The 17,702-nt window shown below is 36.8% G+C and overlaps 1 protein-coding gene across 1 annotated transcript; it reads right to left on the minus strand.

Moving 5' to 3' along the window:
* Window positions 1-13,335: 13,335 nt before the first annotated feature.
* LOC147496019 (nuclear transport factor 2-like) lies at window positions 13,336-15,801 on the minus strand (the record flags this gene model as incomplete). The annotated part of the gene is made up of 5 exons (XM_086564804.1): window positions 13,336-13,666; window positions 13,866-14,089; window positions 15,002-15,107; window positions 15,249-15,312; window positions 15,403-15,801. Coding segments are annotated over 3 exons (519 nt in total), but the record flags the coding sequence as incomplete, so codon positions are not given.
* Between the last annotated feature and the right edge of the window lie 1,901 nt (window positions 15,802-17,702).

Here is a 17,702-nt window from a genome sequence, read left to right on the forward strand (position 1 = left end):
GTCGCATCCATGAGCCAAACATCGCCGCCACGGGGCGAGACGCACCATCATGCGAACTACGCCCGGTGGATGACGACCCCCTATCCATAAGCAATCATGGCCGGAAGATGTACTTGCACTCATCCTAACAATGCTACCATCGGGTCACGCCGCTTTCGCCTGACTCGCATTGCCGCCACTCCTCATCATCACCCAGGACCTATGTAGATATTTCTCACGTGCTCCCATGATCCACACCCCACGTTGGTGACATCCTTTACACGTGGAGGGTGAGGATACACTTTCAATCTCTATAAATACCACTCCTATGAACTACGCCAGACCTGATTCTACTCTGACCCCGGGAACCCGTAGAGTAAGATCGTGGTAGTTAAAAACTCAAAGCCGAACTCGGTCTCATCCATCCATCCATATCAGTCCCCCAGAGACTATTTGTAAGGGAATATCACATCACACCTTTACATAAGTGAATGAACCAGTCAAGAGGAAGAAGACTGTCATGTGCGTGCCCCATGCATGTGCACGCACAACAGCTCTTCATTCATTGTGCACCGCACTTTTAATTTCAAGGAGATCACAATGCAAGTTCGATTCTCCATGGGACTATTTGTAAGTATGGGCATTCGTAGGGAATTGTCATCAACTTGTGTGCACTTAATTTCTTACCAGAATGTCTGCTAAGGTTGGTTGGCAGTGGCTGAGCCAGTAATTTATCCCAGGGTGACCCAATTAGCATTACAAATTTTAAGCGCAATTCAATTAGAGTGTACATGTGTTTTTATTGCTTTTCTCTTTAGTGTAATATTTGTCAGTCTATTATTTTTTTTTAAAATGCAAACCGGCAATTATTAGTTTATTTTGTCAATTTTTCAAAATCAAAATCATTTATAGTTTAGGTAACAAATTTTTTTAATATGAAAGAACAGTCATAACTCAAACCTATTGTACTTCATAGGAGTAAACAAGATCATGAATTGCAAAGAATAGTTCATTAAGTTGTTTGTTTTGTTAATTAATACTTTCTATAATTAAGGTGTATCTATTGGTCTACACTCTATTTTTTTTTTCTCTTATTTATGTTCTTCTTTTGTCAAGCTACAATGCCATATGTTGAACAAACTTATTACAGAATTACACCACCAAGTACCATATCTTTACTACTTTAAAAATCTCATCTCCACCTATAATGGTATTTTAATAATTTTTTATGTGTGACTCTTGGTCACTTTTTTCTTTTCAGATTTACCGCTATAGAAATTTACATATTACTTATTTTATCTTTAATCTAAATTTCGACAGTTTTATATTTTAAATTACCAGACGAAATTTCAAATAAATTTCAACATTTTCTAATAGAAATTCCAAACAAATTTTATAAACCATAGTTGTGTGTGTTTTTTTACAAACGTGTACTGTATAACACGCACAACATGGCGTATATCATACTAGAAATTACTTTTAGACCGTGCCGTGTTTTCAAATGCTAACTAATAAAGTATAAAATTACTTTTAGATCCTTAGCATATCTAACTAGAAATACTCATTCTATTTTACTTTTGATAGGCAGATTAAAATTGACAATACAAAGAATAATGGTATGCTCAATCCATCAAGGCCGGAAAGGGAAATTTTCAGTTTTACCAAGACTAATTACTTTTTATACCAAAACTCAGAATGAGCCAGGACGTACCCTGGTCCTCCTGGCTCCGCCACTGTTGGTTAGTCTATACATTGTTGAGATTTGAGCCAATAAAAAACAATTTACTTTCTAAAAGGGACAGAAATTGTTTTCCAAATGAAATGCAACTTTTTTTTTATGAGAAAAATGAAATGTAACTTAAGATTGGTCAAGTGAAAGAGAAACATTAGTAATTAATAATTAATAATGTGCATCAATTATCTTTATTACTAAAGTTTATGGTCCCCTACTAGGCATAAGAGCTGAAATGAGTGTCAATGAATTAGGCAAAAGAGCATCAAATTAATTAAATACAGAAGGTTTTGTTTGTAGGTTTGCTAGTGAGGGACCATGTACGTTACTTGTCCATGAATGCTTTAAAGAAGACTAGCCTTACTTTCTGACATCAAAACCTTCTTTTCCTTATTTTGTAAATACGGTTTCAAAAACGACCACCCGGTACCAATAAAAACAATCAAAGTAAACAAAGTAATCCCCTTCAAGAAACTGAAAATATAGAACAAAGAGCATGTCCTCAGTGTGCTGGGTACGCAGGTCTATGAGGGCATAGATCCAGTACTTTGTGGAGCAATACACTCTCAATCCCTGTGTGTGAGTGGCCCAGATTCTTTCTCACTTTCTCTCTCCTACGCACCATAGATTTACCCTAAAACAAAACATCCCATCTCTGCACGCTCCCTCGCGTTGTTTTTTTTTGGAGAGACGAAGAGCAAGATAATTGTTTTAATTAGTAATAATTAAGGCTTTATTATTAAGGTCAATGAACTTTAATTCTAGTCGTGCTAATTTACTGTCATTTAATCTAATTTTGCTTACACTGTAACTGACTCACTCTTTTTTTTTTGCAGGCAAAATGTGAATATATTATATATAATAATAAGGTTACAATATAGGGGTTAAGCACCACTCGGGCTAGATTAAGTTCCCACTTTAAAACCAAAAAATAAATTCCATGAAGGTGATAAAGCCTTCATTCTAATGTCTAAACCATGTGTATTTTCAGTAGAAGTAATTCATTTATATCTTGCTGGAATGTTTCTAGTCCTGGGTGGAAGAGGAGTCAGATCCACATCTTTCCCTTTTGTCTTGCTTCCTTTCTTCTTTTGAATCTGCCATGGTTCATCACCATCCTGTGAGTTATCCTTGTCATCAACATGCTCCTGCGACATCTATGCAGGCTTATACTTTTTCATTGCTATCTTCTGCCATGGTTCTTTACCATCCTCGGCATTTTCATCATCATCTGTGAGGTCAGCCCAATTAACCGATCTTAGCAGTGAATTTGCCTCATTCAATAATTTGAGCCTGTTTCCCTCTCTAGTAGTGGAAGAGGAATTGAACTCAGCCATTCTCATCGTTGAAGAGGAATCGGGCTCTAAAGCTCCACTCTTCATAGTCCTCGCAATGGGAGAATAGGAATCAACTGCTCGACTATTCTCTTGCGGCACAATTGTATTTTCAGCCATAGTAACTCTGACTCCCATGGTATTATATTGCATCATGGAGGGTGGTGAGCATACAGATCCACCGGACATTCAAGGAATTCATTCGGGGACGATGGATATAGCGACTTCTACTTTTGCAAACCCTTCCAATGGTTCTGCAAGTATCGCTTCTGCTGGTGGAGGTAGAGCATGGTCTTCACTCTTCAACTTGAGTAAGAACTTGAAACTCCAACCTAATCTTGACAAGGTATATCCTATATTTAGTAATGGTGTTGCTGTTGTTCCACCTGAAATTGTGGAACAAGGGGTTTCTCTCTGGAGGGAGTATGTTGTTGGGTTCTTTGTGGAGAAGAGGCTTCCTTACCCTCTTGTTAAAGATATACTTACCAAACAATGGAAAATAAAAGGAAGTTTCGACATGGTTGCAGACAAAAACTTATTCTATTTTAAATTCTTCAATGAAGAAGACCGGCAACATGTGCTTGAACTGGGGCCTCTTTTCATAACTGGTAGAGACTTCGTTGTTAGACCATAGTCTGAAGCTGTAGAACATCATAAAAGCAAAATTAGAGCTTTACCAGTGTGGGTGAAAATGGATATACCTAAGCAACTATGGACTAAAAGTGGGATTGAATTTGTGACCAGCATACTTGGAGACCCAATATGCTTGGACGATGCTACATCCAAGAGGGAGAGGTTGAGCTACGCAAGAGCATGTAATTGTTGTGAACATTGATTTCTCCTTTCCTAGTTCAACAACTGTGGAGTTGGGTAAGGGTGTTAATGTTGATTTAGCATTAGAGTACAACTGGATACCAGCACAATGCAAAAAATGCAATATTTTTGGCCATGATAATGCTGAATGTCCCTTGCAGCAAGGAGTCTCAACTGAAGGAGAGAAGGGAAAAGTGCAACAAAATCCACAACATAGAAAGAAGCAACCTTTAAAGCAAAGATGGACACCAAAGAAAAATACCAATACACAAGGTGTTACCACTATAGATTTGGATCCATCCTCTTCTGTCGTCCCGGTTACAGATGGACAGACCCATGTGAGTGAGGAAACCCACACCATGGCAGTGCCGAGAGGTAGTACTAAGGTCCAAGAGAATGTAATTCAGCCAGAAGAAAATGCAGAACACGAGGAAGATGAGATTGCTGACACTCAACTACTCCCCGAAGACAGAACTCCAATTTGTACTCGAGAAATTAATTGTGGAGATGGGGATTGTGAGGTGACTCCAATTGTGGTAGCGGATAGCCAACAACATGTTGAGGTACAAGTTGAGCAGCATGAGGATGATCCACATCATCAAGATGTTGCTCTTGTACACATGAATTCTGAAATTTATAGTGTAGACTTGGATGTTGTGGTTCAAGTGGATAGTGCTACAGTACAGGTGGATGATGGTGTAGGTACAAATGATTTTCAGAACCTCTTGATTAGTGAGTAGTCTTGTGCTCCCATGGAACATCAGACGAGATATAAAGCACAACCTATCTCTCCACCTGGTACAAGGTCGAGAGTACAGAAGGAAACTTGAGCTGATGAGGAATGGACTACGGTAAAGTCAAAGAGAACTACCAAGAAACCCTCTCCTTGTGTGGTCAGGGGGCGCTTAGTTGGTGAAATTAGTCCTACCTTAGCTATGATTAAGCAAGCTTTCAAGGTAAGATATAAAGGTAAATATCTTGATGGATATATCAAGGAAATTTTGGATGATACTCTTGGTCTAACATACGCTTGTGGTGAATGTGGGACCTTTTTCTATGACTTCGAGCATGCACAGAAACACCTAAGGAATGATCACCCAGTTTTAAGGGATAAACTTTTGTTTGGTGGCAGACATTAGATGTTTTTTTTATGTTGTTAAGTTTTTGTGTATGTACCCGAGTGGGTTATGTTCATGAGTTTCTCATGATTGTAAGGCTTCGAGCTTGCCTATTATTATTGTAGTAAGGATTCTCCCTCCAATGATCATACCCTTGGGGTGGTATATGTAACTCTTTGAAGTTTAATCAACAGGTAGGGGTTTGCCTTTACCCCGTAACCAATTCAAAAAAAAAAAAACTCTGAGTGGAGTTACAATGTAGTGTGTAAGACTACACAGAGTTGGAGAAACAAAATTTTCAATAGCTAGAGAGCAGTTAGTAGTTGTAACCTCCGCTTACGGTGCATTCAAAGGATGCATTGATTGCATTTCCACAACTAATGGAAGCAATGCAACAACATCAGTAACTATATGTTATGCTACCCCAACTTGTGATATTGCATCAACGTGATCAGTTCCATCTTCTTGTGTTTGTGCATCCCCCTCAGTTGCTTGCTACTCAACTACAATATCCACGGTGCCCACATCAATTGAAACCACCTCAGTTGGTGTTGTAGTAGGAACCTCAACGGGAGCTGTACCCATCGTCTCAACCGAGACATTGTTCGTTGGTTGGATCGGTGCATTTTTTTTTCTTGTTTCTATTCCTCTTCTTCTTCTTCTGTTTTTGCACAACCTCAGCTTGTTTTTCAGCTACTACTGCTTCTTCGCATCTAAAGCCTTTTTGCAGTGCCTTGCACTCTGCAACAAGGTGCCCAACAGATTTGCATTGACCACAATACTTTGGGAGTTTTTCAACTTCGACTTCTTGAAGGAAAGACGTGCTCGTCCTCTTCAACAAGTATCTGGTTTGGTATAGGTTTCGCAAGATCTACTTCAACCAATACTAAAGCAAAAAAACCATAGTCTCTTTGCAGAGTATGTTTGCCAACACGAACAGGAGAGCCAAGTCCTCTACCTATAGACATCAAGATTTCATAATCCCAATATTATTGTCCAAGTTTGGGAAACTTAATCCAAACTAAAGCACTAGATTTTACCTGGACGTCGGGGTCGAAATCAGGCGTCCATTTTGTTAATCGAAGAGTTTGATCTTTGAATTTCCATGGACCACCACACCATATCTTCCTCTAGTCATCCTCGCAAGTTAAGCCGAATTATGAAAAATCCTTTTCCAAGAGGAATGATCTTCCAATCTCGATCCCTTTGGCTTCCAAGTTTCCAATGCAATTCTACGAACTTCTTCCACATTGAGCTTTCTGAAGTCTAGTCTACCAACAAGGCTGTACTTACAGTAAAGCTTTCCTCGTTCCACTCCTTGTTTTGGTAGCTTAATCATTGACATATTTCCTTTCATTTCTAGAACTGGAAGAGAATCCAAGTCCAGTTGTTGAGGTTGAGCACCGCGAACTTTGTCTACAAAGGAAACTCTTTTCGCAACATTTCCTTCATTATTCTTAGTGAGATCTACTAAAGGTGCTTCCTTTAGCTATTGTTGGGTGGGAACAGAGCCTCCAAGGAAGCCCCAAGGACACACGACCACCATTGAGAGCTAAACAACAACAGTCAAACGTGAGTCAACTTGAGTCCCCATTAGAGAGTCCACCATTTGAACGTTAATTAATTGACTCACTCTAGCGCATTATGGACCCTCAATTTAAACTCTTTAGATTGAATCTCAGCCGTCCGTCATTAGATATTAATTAGATTCACTTCCATTTCTCTAACACAAAACAAAAAACCCATGGTAGCCAAATCTCTCATCCTTAAGCGAAATCTGTTCGTCAACCTACTCTTGGAAGCTAAACCTATTCCCAAAAATGGTACGCAAAATCCCAAGCCAAATGGGAAGCTAAATGGGAGCGAAGATAGAAAGGACCTAAATGGGATTGGTGTGACCGAGTTGGGTTACGACGACTTCTTTTCATGACATGCTCTTATTCGACAGCTCTCAAAACTTGTCCTTGACATGAATGACTATTCCCATGCGAAGTTGAACCGATATATAGAAGTTGGTGACCGATTGATTTTTCCTGATAGAGAAGACATTATTAAGAAAGTTGGGTTGTTCAACGTCCACATAGATAATAAATTGTTTTGACCAATTAAAGTCGTAATAACTACCAATTAATAATCTAGTGCGACTTGTAGCGAAATAACTTAAGTTGCTTATGTTTGATATAGTGCTCTAATTTCTTTCCTAGAATAGCAAAAGTTATTAGGTAGAGCTTTCCTATCCACAACCTTTATATTTTTATTTCCACTATTGGTAAAATCCTCCATTGTTAACAATGAGAGTTCATTAGTGGAAGCAAACATGAATAACTCTTTAGCAAATTTTCAAGATTTCCCGCCTCTCACTAACAATGGAGAGAAGGGTCAAAATTCAACTGAAGCTATCCCACCAGCAACTCAAGAAGAAGCTTGTGAAGTAGCAGCAACTCAAAGAAATTCATGGAGTTCGCTATTTAACAAAGGTAAAACTATTGCTTTTAACCCTCTTTAGCAGTATACAACTGAGGTTGTTAATGGAGTTACAATAATTCCAAAAGATATCATATCTAGAGGAATTAGTATGTGGCAAGATTATTTAGTGGGTTTCTTCTTGGAAAATCGTATGTCCTTCCCATTTGTGAAGCAATTTTTAGTAAAGAAATGGAAAACAAAAGGGGGATTTTGATATGATAGCCGACTCAGATTTGTTCTACTTCAAGTTCTCAAATGAGGAGGATAAACTTTATGTTATAGAATTAGGTCCCATTTACATGATAGGAAACTGCTTTATAGTCACACCATGGTCTCAGGATGTTGAGAAGAGGAGGAAAACAATCAAAGACATACCAATATGGGTTAATCTTTTTGATGTACTCAAAGAACTATGGTCAGATGAGGGCTTAGGTGTTGTGGCCAGTAGATTGGGTAGACCTCTGCTAATGGACGAGGCTTCTGCAACAAAAAAGAGAATTACTTTTGCAAGAGTTTGTATTGAAGTTGAAATATCCTTAGATTTACCTTCGTCTTTCGAAATTGAAATGGAAAAAGGGGATAACAGAACTGTACGAGTGGAGTACTCATGGGCTCCCAAGAAGTGTGATAATTTTAAGGCTTTTTGTCATCTCATAGACAAGTGTTTTAGAGTTCCAAGTAATACAGAGACTACAACAAACAATGTTTGTGGTCGAAGAAGAGTATGGGTTCAACGTCAACCGGGAAGTTGCTGTTGCTCAAGAGCCATCGCCTATACCAGGAACTAGTTGCAACACTGCTAATGAAGGAGTGGTTACCAATGAAAATTTAGAGGTGAATCAGCCAACTACAGAGCTGTCTGGTGATAAACGTAAAATTGAATAGTTTTACTAAAGTATAAAGCGATGAAATTCTAAACGAAAGTAAAACTAAAACTATACTTCTACTTGATAATCAAAGATTTCTACTCTCGATACTATTGAAGTAGAGTTGGAATAGAAGATTCGTTCCACTCCTAGTTCTTTAGCATTTAAGTTTCCTACGATTGCGAATCTATCCAAAGTCTAACGAGAGTTTTACGAAGGGAATTCTAAGAACAAGATACTAACTATAATGATTCAACTACGAAGTGTTACGGAATACTAAAGGTTTGAATATAGAATAAGAATTAGGGGGGAATTGAATCCACCTTGAATCCAACTTAAGAAACTAGCATAGATTGTTGTAATCCAATTCTTACATTTTTACGGTAAGAATTGTTCGTTCTAATCCCTAATTATACATGACATTTCTACCAATTCATAACTAGCATGTGAGGACCAGCCATTCTCATGGCGAATCAACGACCTTCTAAAGTGGAATAGACTCTTACAACAATTCTAAGATAACAAAATCAAGTTTTTATCAAACCCCTCTAATGGAGGTTTAGCCTTGATTCATCAAACTACCATTTCCATATGAAATTGAATACGACATAATATAAAGATTCTAACTTTATTAAATTCAACTAAACAATAATTGAAATCTAAATTAACAACTAAGAAATCATGAAATAACAAGAATTGAAATTTGATCTAAGCAATTTTAAATAACAAAAATCAAAATTATCAAGAACTAACTATTTTATTTATCTAATGAATGTTAAACAATGATTCCAATAACCAATCTAAAACAAGGAATGAAACTAATTAATGGAATGAAAACTAATTAATTAACTAATTCAAAAACTCAAAACTAGATCTAGAACTAAGCTTTAATGACTACTCTAATGGCTACCTTCTAACCTAAGCTAATTGATATTTAAGAGCTAAGTCTTGTGTGTGAAAATGGAGGAGACTAGATCCACATTTTCGTGCATGGGCTTAGGGTCCATGTTTTGGGCCGGAAAATCGAGCCCAAAGCCCAATTTCTTCAGTCCACAGGGCCTTTTCAGCTGGCTTTGATTTCAACAGGCTTTTCATCCACTTTTGCTCCTTTGATTGGGTCAAGGTTTAGACCATTGGAAAGCTCTTTCCGAGCCGGTCATTTTGACATAAGGTACACCCAATTCCGAGGCCTGAGTCCAAAGATACGGTCTTTGGAAGTTCTGCTGACTTTTGTGTGCTGTTTCTATACTACCCGCGTTGACTCTGACTTTTCAGCTTCTGACCAGGCTTTACAAAGACTTTTTCTCCTTGAATCTTGGTCTTTAATCGCAGAACTTCTTAGCAACCAACCCTTGCTCCTTTATATCGCCAAAGTGGCACAATTCTGCACATAATTGACTTCAATGCCTGAAATACATAAAAGCACGTAATTAGCATTAACTCTTATTTATTACTCGCATAATTGGTCTAAAAGTATTATTGTTAAGGGGTTAAAACTACAGTTTTGGGCTCTTATCAAACCACCCCCAAACAGTATTTTGCTTGTCCTAAAGCAAATATGAGAAATTATCATAAGTGACCAAAAATGGAGTTCTAACTAATCTTGTTTCGCTGAGTGCGATTGCATTGACCATATGCAACTAGGCCTTAAACAACTAGGAATTTCCTAGTGGACGAGTTATAGCCTTGTGAGAGAGTTTTCCAAACAAGGTACTCACAAAACTTCGCCTATATACTACAAATCGACTTAAATAAAACTATTGTTTCCTTATCTATGTCTCAATTATCTATACATCTCACTAGCAATGAATACAGAATAATCAAGTCAAAATCTAAGCTAATATATGCATAATAATCAATCATCTACGAATAAACATATATACAATGAGTAATACTATGAGATAAACTAACAGGTCCGTTTATGAAAACTTGGAATATCGTCCTTAAGTAGGTCCTCACATAAATATCAAGACAAAAACCACTCTGATTTTTCCGCTCAAGTTTCGCTACTCCAGTGTGCAGTGGGCACATTTTACCTTACAAACTCAATAACACACAAGGAAGTCGGAGTCGATCAAACACATTTGCCACTTACTATCACACTAACCTATTCCTAATTGAGCTAGAGGTCTTTATTAGGTGTTGTAGGGATTAGGAGATGGTTTAAGAAGGAAAGAAATGGATATTCAAGAAGGACAAGTCTGAGATAATAGAGTCTTCATATTATGTAACTAGAGAAAACCTTGTTATTTACTTTTGCTTCTACACTTTGTTTCCATCCTTAGCCATATTTTCCTTTTTCTTTGGCTTTTGACTCCTTTGATTCTATTTTTGGAGTTCTAACTCTTTATTTTATTTTATTTTATTTTTTATTTGGATGAAAACTTTCTTTTCTTATTTGAAGTGATTAACAAATTCTTGATTTCAAAGGTCTTTCTCTTTTCTATTCTTCATCTCTATTCTCAGACTCATTCAAAGAATGGGTAGGTTGATTTTTTATTTTGTTTTTGTTTTGTAACAGGGTAAATGATTTGCGGTTTATGTAAGGCTAAAGAAAGGCTCAGAGGGGTGACTAGCGGAAAATAATTCATAGGTTTGAATTTCTGGCTATATCGATCCAAAGAGGGCCTAAATTCTCGCTTAGGATATGATATAGTGATCAAGCAAGTGGATATGTGATTTCTCTATCCGGATTTTACTTCTCCCTTGTGTCATTTCTCTAATGTTTCACTCATATAAGGCTTTAGGCTATATTCTCACAGGATTTGTAGAATAAGTACTCTAGCCTAGGTTTCAGAAACTTACTGCCAACAATCATAGATACTCATGTAACATATTTATAGATACTAGTAAATAGGCACGTGCGTTGCACGTGCTAGGAAAGATAATTGGAGTGGAGAAAATCAAAAGAATGAACGTATGTAAATTAGTAACATATTAAATTTGTCTGAATGGATATATTATGTAACATACTGAATTTCTATATTTCTTAATCAGAAGGGATATACTAAATATTTGAATGGATATATTATGTAACATACTGAATATTTGAAAAGTTCGTTCGAAAAATTGAAAGGTGAAAATAGGGATCCTTTCGTTGCACGTGATCCTTTCGAAAAATGTACCGTTAAAATAGGGATGTTAGAAGTCTTCAATTCCAATGTAGATGCACCCTTTTACTTTAGCCTTCTGAAAATAACATTGTACCAAAGTTGCACGGCAAGTATTTATCGAGTTTTGATGGGAAGAAGGTATAAAGTGAAAACTCGAAATAGAGAACATAAGAAATCTCAATTTTTAAGTTAATTTGGGAATTGGAAAGGAGGTAATATCTAGGAACATAGAAGAAGGACGGTTTTCTTTTTTCTTAATTGGGAAACTGCGAATCGGTGTCTCTATTTGTTTTGTTTTCTGAAGACGTTGAGTTTTATAGTCTTGGAAATGCTTTAAATTACCAATTTACTCTTTTCGTGAAGAGCAAAAAGAAAGTGGCTGTCCAACTTTTCGGGTGAACCTGTTATTACGGACGGTTGACTCACTCTTTCAGGCGTCAATAGGTTTCCTGTACTCTTTGACATGCCAAGATCATAATGCCAATTTTACATGAATTGCACTCATTCACCATTCTGGATAGTTCTTATAGAATTTTACCATGTTATATGCTCACTTATCAGGGTTAGAGAAAACAAATCTCAATATGAAAAATTAAGATTGCTTATAGTAAAGAATGTGGCGATCAGAATTTGATTAGCACTTAATCAATATCTGATACTCGAAATCCTGGAATGTCTGTTTCAGGTAGTTCGTCATGTTGAAAAGATCAATTCATTCTAGATGTTATCTGATCAATTAATATTGCCAAAGACCTTTGAATACTATAGTCAGCCGCTTAATTAAGTTTCATTAAAGGTTAGAATCGAAAATTGGTAAATGCTTGCAACATCTGGGATCACTGCCTCTAGTCTGATGTCACCTTCTTTATAAGCAGATTATATGTAAATTCCATCATATACCAACACTGTTTATTCTATGAAAATCACAGGCTTTGAATTACATTTATCATCTGTTATTTCCCAAAACTAATGGTTGTAGTTTTGCTCTATCGAGTCTTTTAATACATCTATCAGAACTTACCTGCAACTGCCAAAGATGTGTCTAATACTTTAATTGTACATTTGTCATGAACGAACTTTTCTAAAATTCTGCTTTAATTCGACTTTAATACTATTTAACTTTTGTGCCATGAAGCAAATTCTTGTGTAATTTACGACTCTAGGTCTAGAATTATCAAACGGGTTGATTTTCACAGAGGGTTTCGTGAAAATCTGCTCAGAGCGGTAAAGGTAAAGTATATACTTACTTCAATTAGGGGAGACCTGCAAGCCTGAGCTACAACCCAGTAATGAAACTGACTGACAATTTGACATTCCATGTGATGCCTGATTGGTCAAAGCTTAAAGGGAATCATTTGATTATTTGAAAGGCACCTAGCTAGTCAATTGGAATGTGACTGTAGTGCCAACATTTTATAAACACCAGTTGGAAGAAGTTTGTCCTAGATCCTGGCATATTCAATACTTGTGCTCGATTCTTTCAATACTTAAGAAAGAATCAATGCGTAAACTACTACATCTTGAAGAAATTGAATTGCTAGTCGCTGAAAGGACTGAATTCGAGATGTTTATGCTGAATTTTTTGATGGGAAAACTGGTCGACCCTACCAATGTTATGGTCAAGTGTCTGAGACTCTGAGGTAACTGAGCTTGATTCTTTTGTTCATCCCCTACTCTCTTGGTTAGAATTAGCTTCATTAGTTTTTTTCCTCTTTGAAATTGAAGTACACATTTTCTTGTTTTTATAGGAGGTGAGCTGCTGAAAGATGATAAGTCCTACATCTGAACTTGTACATGTTCACAGTGAATGGATTGAAGACATGCAATGACATTGCTACTGTTAGTTTGGACAGTTTTTTAGTTGTAATATAATTCTATCCTGGTAGAATCATATGGATAGTGACACTGCTTATATTGGTGCAAATGTACTTTCTTATTGATTAAAAGATGAAATGCAAACTATCTTTGATAGATCGCAAACTCAGTTATTATCCATAATACACCTTATGCAGTATTGAAATCATTAGCAATCTCTTCAAAGGAGCCAACTAAGCACTCGGCAAAACTTGGTCCCACTCTAAATGCATTGTGACGGTTTCTGAGTCTGTCTGTCTTCTTGCTCCTGATTGATTTCGGAACCCAGGATTATAAATCCTCTGAAGCACTTGATATTCTAACTACATGTTTTAAAAACTTCCATGGATCTTCTAGCATGGATTTGTGGTAAAATCGCTAAGGTCTCTTTCTAGCCATGACATGAAAAAGAAATAGGTAAGCACGTGGAGAATATCAGGAGAACTGGTCAGATGATGGGCCAATAGAACTATACTCACTTGAATTGCAAAAGAGGGCAGTCCAAAGATCGTAGGGAAAATGCATAAATCTAATCCAAAAACAAAATAGTATAGCTCTATTGGCACATCTTTCATAGCACATTTACTAACCTGTACTTGTAGATCAACTTCAGTGTAATGTATATTGCTCCACCACCACATTCAAAAGCTGAAATAAACTTCAGTGACATCTAAATTGCTCCACCACCACATGTCAAACCTTAAATGAAAAACGTTCCTCACTCAAATTGGCCTTGCTACATGCATGGTGCGAGACACTTAAGTATCATTCAAATTCATCCCGCTTTGAATCTCCAAAGGAAGTGAGAAAAGACCTATTATTTATATAAGTATAACTCATAGCAAACCATTAATAAATCAGTGCCTGACAAAAACAATTCATATATATTTCTATAAATGAGAACTGGGTCTGACAGCTGCAGTAGCAATTGCATTGCCACATGGGCAAGTAGTTCAGTTGCTGATAAACCATAGTTTGGGAAAAAATTTAGCATGTATGGAAAAAGAAGCAACATGTGGATTGAAACCAAAAGCTACAGTTGAAGAGCATATACATTCTCAAATTTTATCCTCCGATTCTTAAACAAAAATTTAACCACTATTCAATAAAACAATACTAATAACTTAAAAGGATATAACCACAAACATGCCTTTCCATTACGTACTCTAGTATGCAGGTTCACCAAACATCGACAAATATGTACAATCATGCATATGAGCAACATGGCATTGGTTTATGTAAGCAGAACCATGAAACTTATTAGACACTCCTCACAATTGTCTACAACTTTTTCGTTACTATTTTTTAGCTAGCAAACTGCAAACACCTTGTGTGTTGTACCCATTAAAGAGAAAAACAATCTAAAATAATTTGGGCTTCGAAATCCCAATTGAAAGAAGTTCTCTAGAGGAACATTCAATGGTCCAATCATATTTTCATCTCAAACAAATATCACAAATCGTAACTCGTAAGAGACCATGCAACGGTTTGTTTATCATTATCAGTGACTGCATTTAATAATACCTATATGTATTATACTTCTATTTAGAAATAGCCATTTACTCCGAAATCAAAGATATTGGGTTCTCCCAACGGTGTACCAGTCACTTTGAAACTTGTAACTGTATGTGTGGTGTAGAAATCAACCATAAATCTAGATCATGCAGTTATGACAGTTATTAATAGCAGTCAAATATCATTTTGGGTGTATATCCAACACACTAACCTGTGGCGCCAGAATAATCAGGAACTGCATGCTATAAATGAGCCAGAATTTTACGATGGGATAAGGCCCTCTATAACGGGTGTTCCACCAGTCCAGCAATGTCGTCCTCGCATCATATGAAACGAAATAACAATATGATTAAAAAAAAGAAATTATATGCACAAAACATTATAGTGGCGTACTAAAACTATAAGATATATATGATTACTTGTTTACAGAATGACAGCTAAAATAATCTTTCCAGTACCTGCTGCTACCTTTCTAACATTCGTAGGCACATGGACAGGAGTAGTTTCCTTCATAACTTTAACCTACATCAATCATTTAAATCAAATAACTTACATTCAAGTGATAAAAAAGAGGAACTTATCAGCAAAAGTAACATAAATTAATAAGCTCACGATTGAAGCATAAGACTTCTTTGGAGTATCTTCCAGAACTGTTGAAGCCGGCTCGGTGATTGGAAGAACTTCATCTTGACCTGAATGAACAGGGGCCTCCACAACCTCAACTTCCACAGTGGATACTTCAGTGACGCCATTAACTGCAATGGAAACTGCATCGGACTCCACCGTTTCATACTCATCCACATACCTAAAAATATCATTAAGAACAAAGTAGCCTTTGTCTTGTGGGGCTAGGAAAAATGATTGAGTAAACTTCCTTTTCACATTATCCTTCACACTAAGCCATCTAGTTACTTGAACAACTACTCCACCCTTGTAAGAGTCCTGAGCCACATACCTAAAAATTTCATTAAGACACAACACCTTCTTCAAACAGCAAGCACAACACCTTCTTCAAACCAATTGCAGTGGAACCCAACTACACAAAAGACACAAAAACGGTTCTTCATGCGACCTGTGTTTGACAAAAATACGAAAGCCTCAAACCGATTTTGGGAAGCGCTAACTGATTGATATTAAACAATCTAATAGTAGCAAAATTCAAGTGTAACTAAACATAAAGTTATTCAGGCATTTTTTCAAACAATTAAAAGTTATGTGGAAGAAAAATAAGGAAGAAGCATAAGAGACGAGACGGGAAGAAAATGCAATCAAACCTGTTTTTGAAGATTGTCATGGAACATCGTACTTATCATTTTATCTCTTTTTAGCCAAATCTGGAAACGGGGTCTAAATGGTGAGAATAAAATAAGAAATTAACGAATTTGAAAAAAATAAGTGATGGAGTTTCGTTATTTTGCAGGAGAAAGAAGATGTTTTTTTTTCTTAACAGTTAATTTTTATACTGTAGATAAACTGGTAAAGTACTCGAAACGGTGCGTCTGTTTCGGGTTATTATTCGGCTTATAATTCCGTCACTTCGTTTTTACCAATTTACCCTTTCAATGAAGAACAAAAAATAAGTGGCTGTCTAACTTTCCGGTACCCTTCCCATTTAAAAGTTTGGTTTAAAACCGGGAATACGGGAACTAATTGGAAAATCTGGTATCCGCTTTATATATAAGATATGCAAGGATTATTACCTATATATTAACCTAAGTTTCTAAAAACTTTTTTAATCACGAAAATACGTGAGATTTCTAGATTATCGAGCCTGTAGGAAAAAACAATACCAATATTCCTAAGTTACATCATAAACTTTTTATTAATATATATTTTTTTAAAATTTTGAATTTTTAACTAAAACAAGTCGCATATTATACATATCTATATCTTAACAGATGCCTTAATTACACGTGTTTCTATGCCCCCCCCAAAACAAGAAGATGCTTTGTCCTCAAAGTATTTAAATAAATAGGTTAGAGAAATACCATTGAAACGCGTAAAATTCTGGAACATCTGCAAAACAAGGTTAAACATACTAATATAGAAAAGAAAAACTGACGTAACTCTATATGAGTTCCACCCATTATGGGGTTAATGAGAAATAAATTGCTTGGGACATAAGCAGACACTAACTGAAATAAAAACTAACCTTAACTCCCGTTTAAGCATTTTCATTTCCCTCTACAAAGAGAGGAGGTTCCTTCGCGTCCTGCCATGCCATGATAATTTGCCAATCCCGCCGCGGTGTCGCCAACTTGACTTAACTTGCTAACAGTGTTACTATGCGATCGCGGTGTAAGGAGCAACCAAATGAGGTTGCACCCGCCATCTCGACCAAGTCATTACTCGAAATGAGCGAACCACCCAATTGGTGGGTCTCATGACTTCAACCCTTTTCCAATCCGTGAACTGGGTACGCATTGGTGTAGACAATCGAGCATGATACGACAAACCAAAACAGGCATAAGAAGATATTTATGCCGCATGCTTTGGGCTCTCTTAAGACTAGCCAGTAATACTCGGGGAATGTCATATCGGCTACGTCCCTCAGCTAAAGTAAGGAAAATGTTACCAGCGGTACTATTTGCAGAGGTAAACTGCCAATCCCCTAAAATATTCATCAGGATGAATAACATAGTGGTGCCTACGTTTAGGGACATGCTACCAAGGGCTATGTTGTAACGCCCTTAGTCCATTATACGAAATACCCCTTCCCCATAATACTCATGGAAATATGTATAGTCATAGAGGTATGCATTATCGGTCATATATCCCCACGTGTGAATAGGATCAGGTATTGGTATTTCCGAAACTAAAGCTACCACATACTTATTGAATTCTAGTGGTGTGTCATCAACCGTGACGGAGAATTCTTGTTCTCCATCCTGGTTACAATAGAACTTAGCATT

Source organism: Coptis chinensis, chromosome 6 (genome assembly GCF_015680905.1).
Source record: "Coptis chinensis isolate HL-2020 chromosome 6, ASM1568090v1, whole genome shotgun sequence".
Classification (NCBI taxonomy): domain Eukaryota; kingdom Viridiplantae; phylum Streptophyta; class Magnoliopsida; order Ranunculales; family Ranunculaceae; genus Coptis; species Coptis chinensis.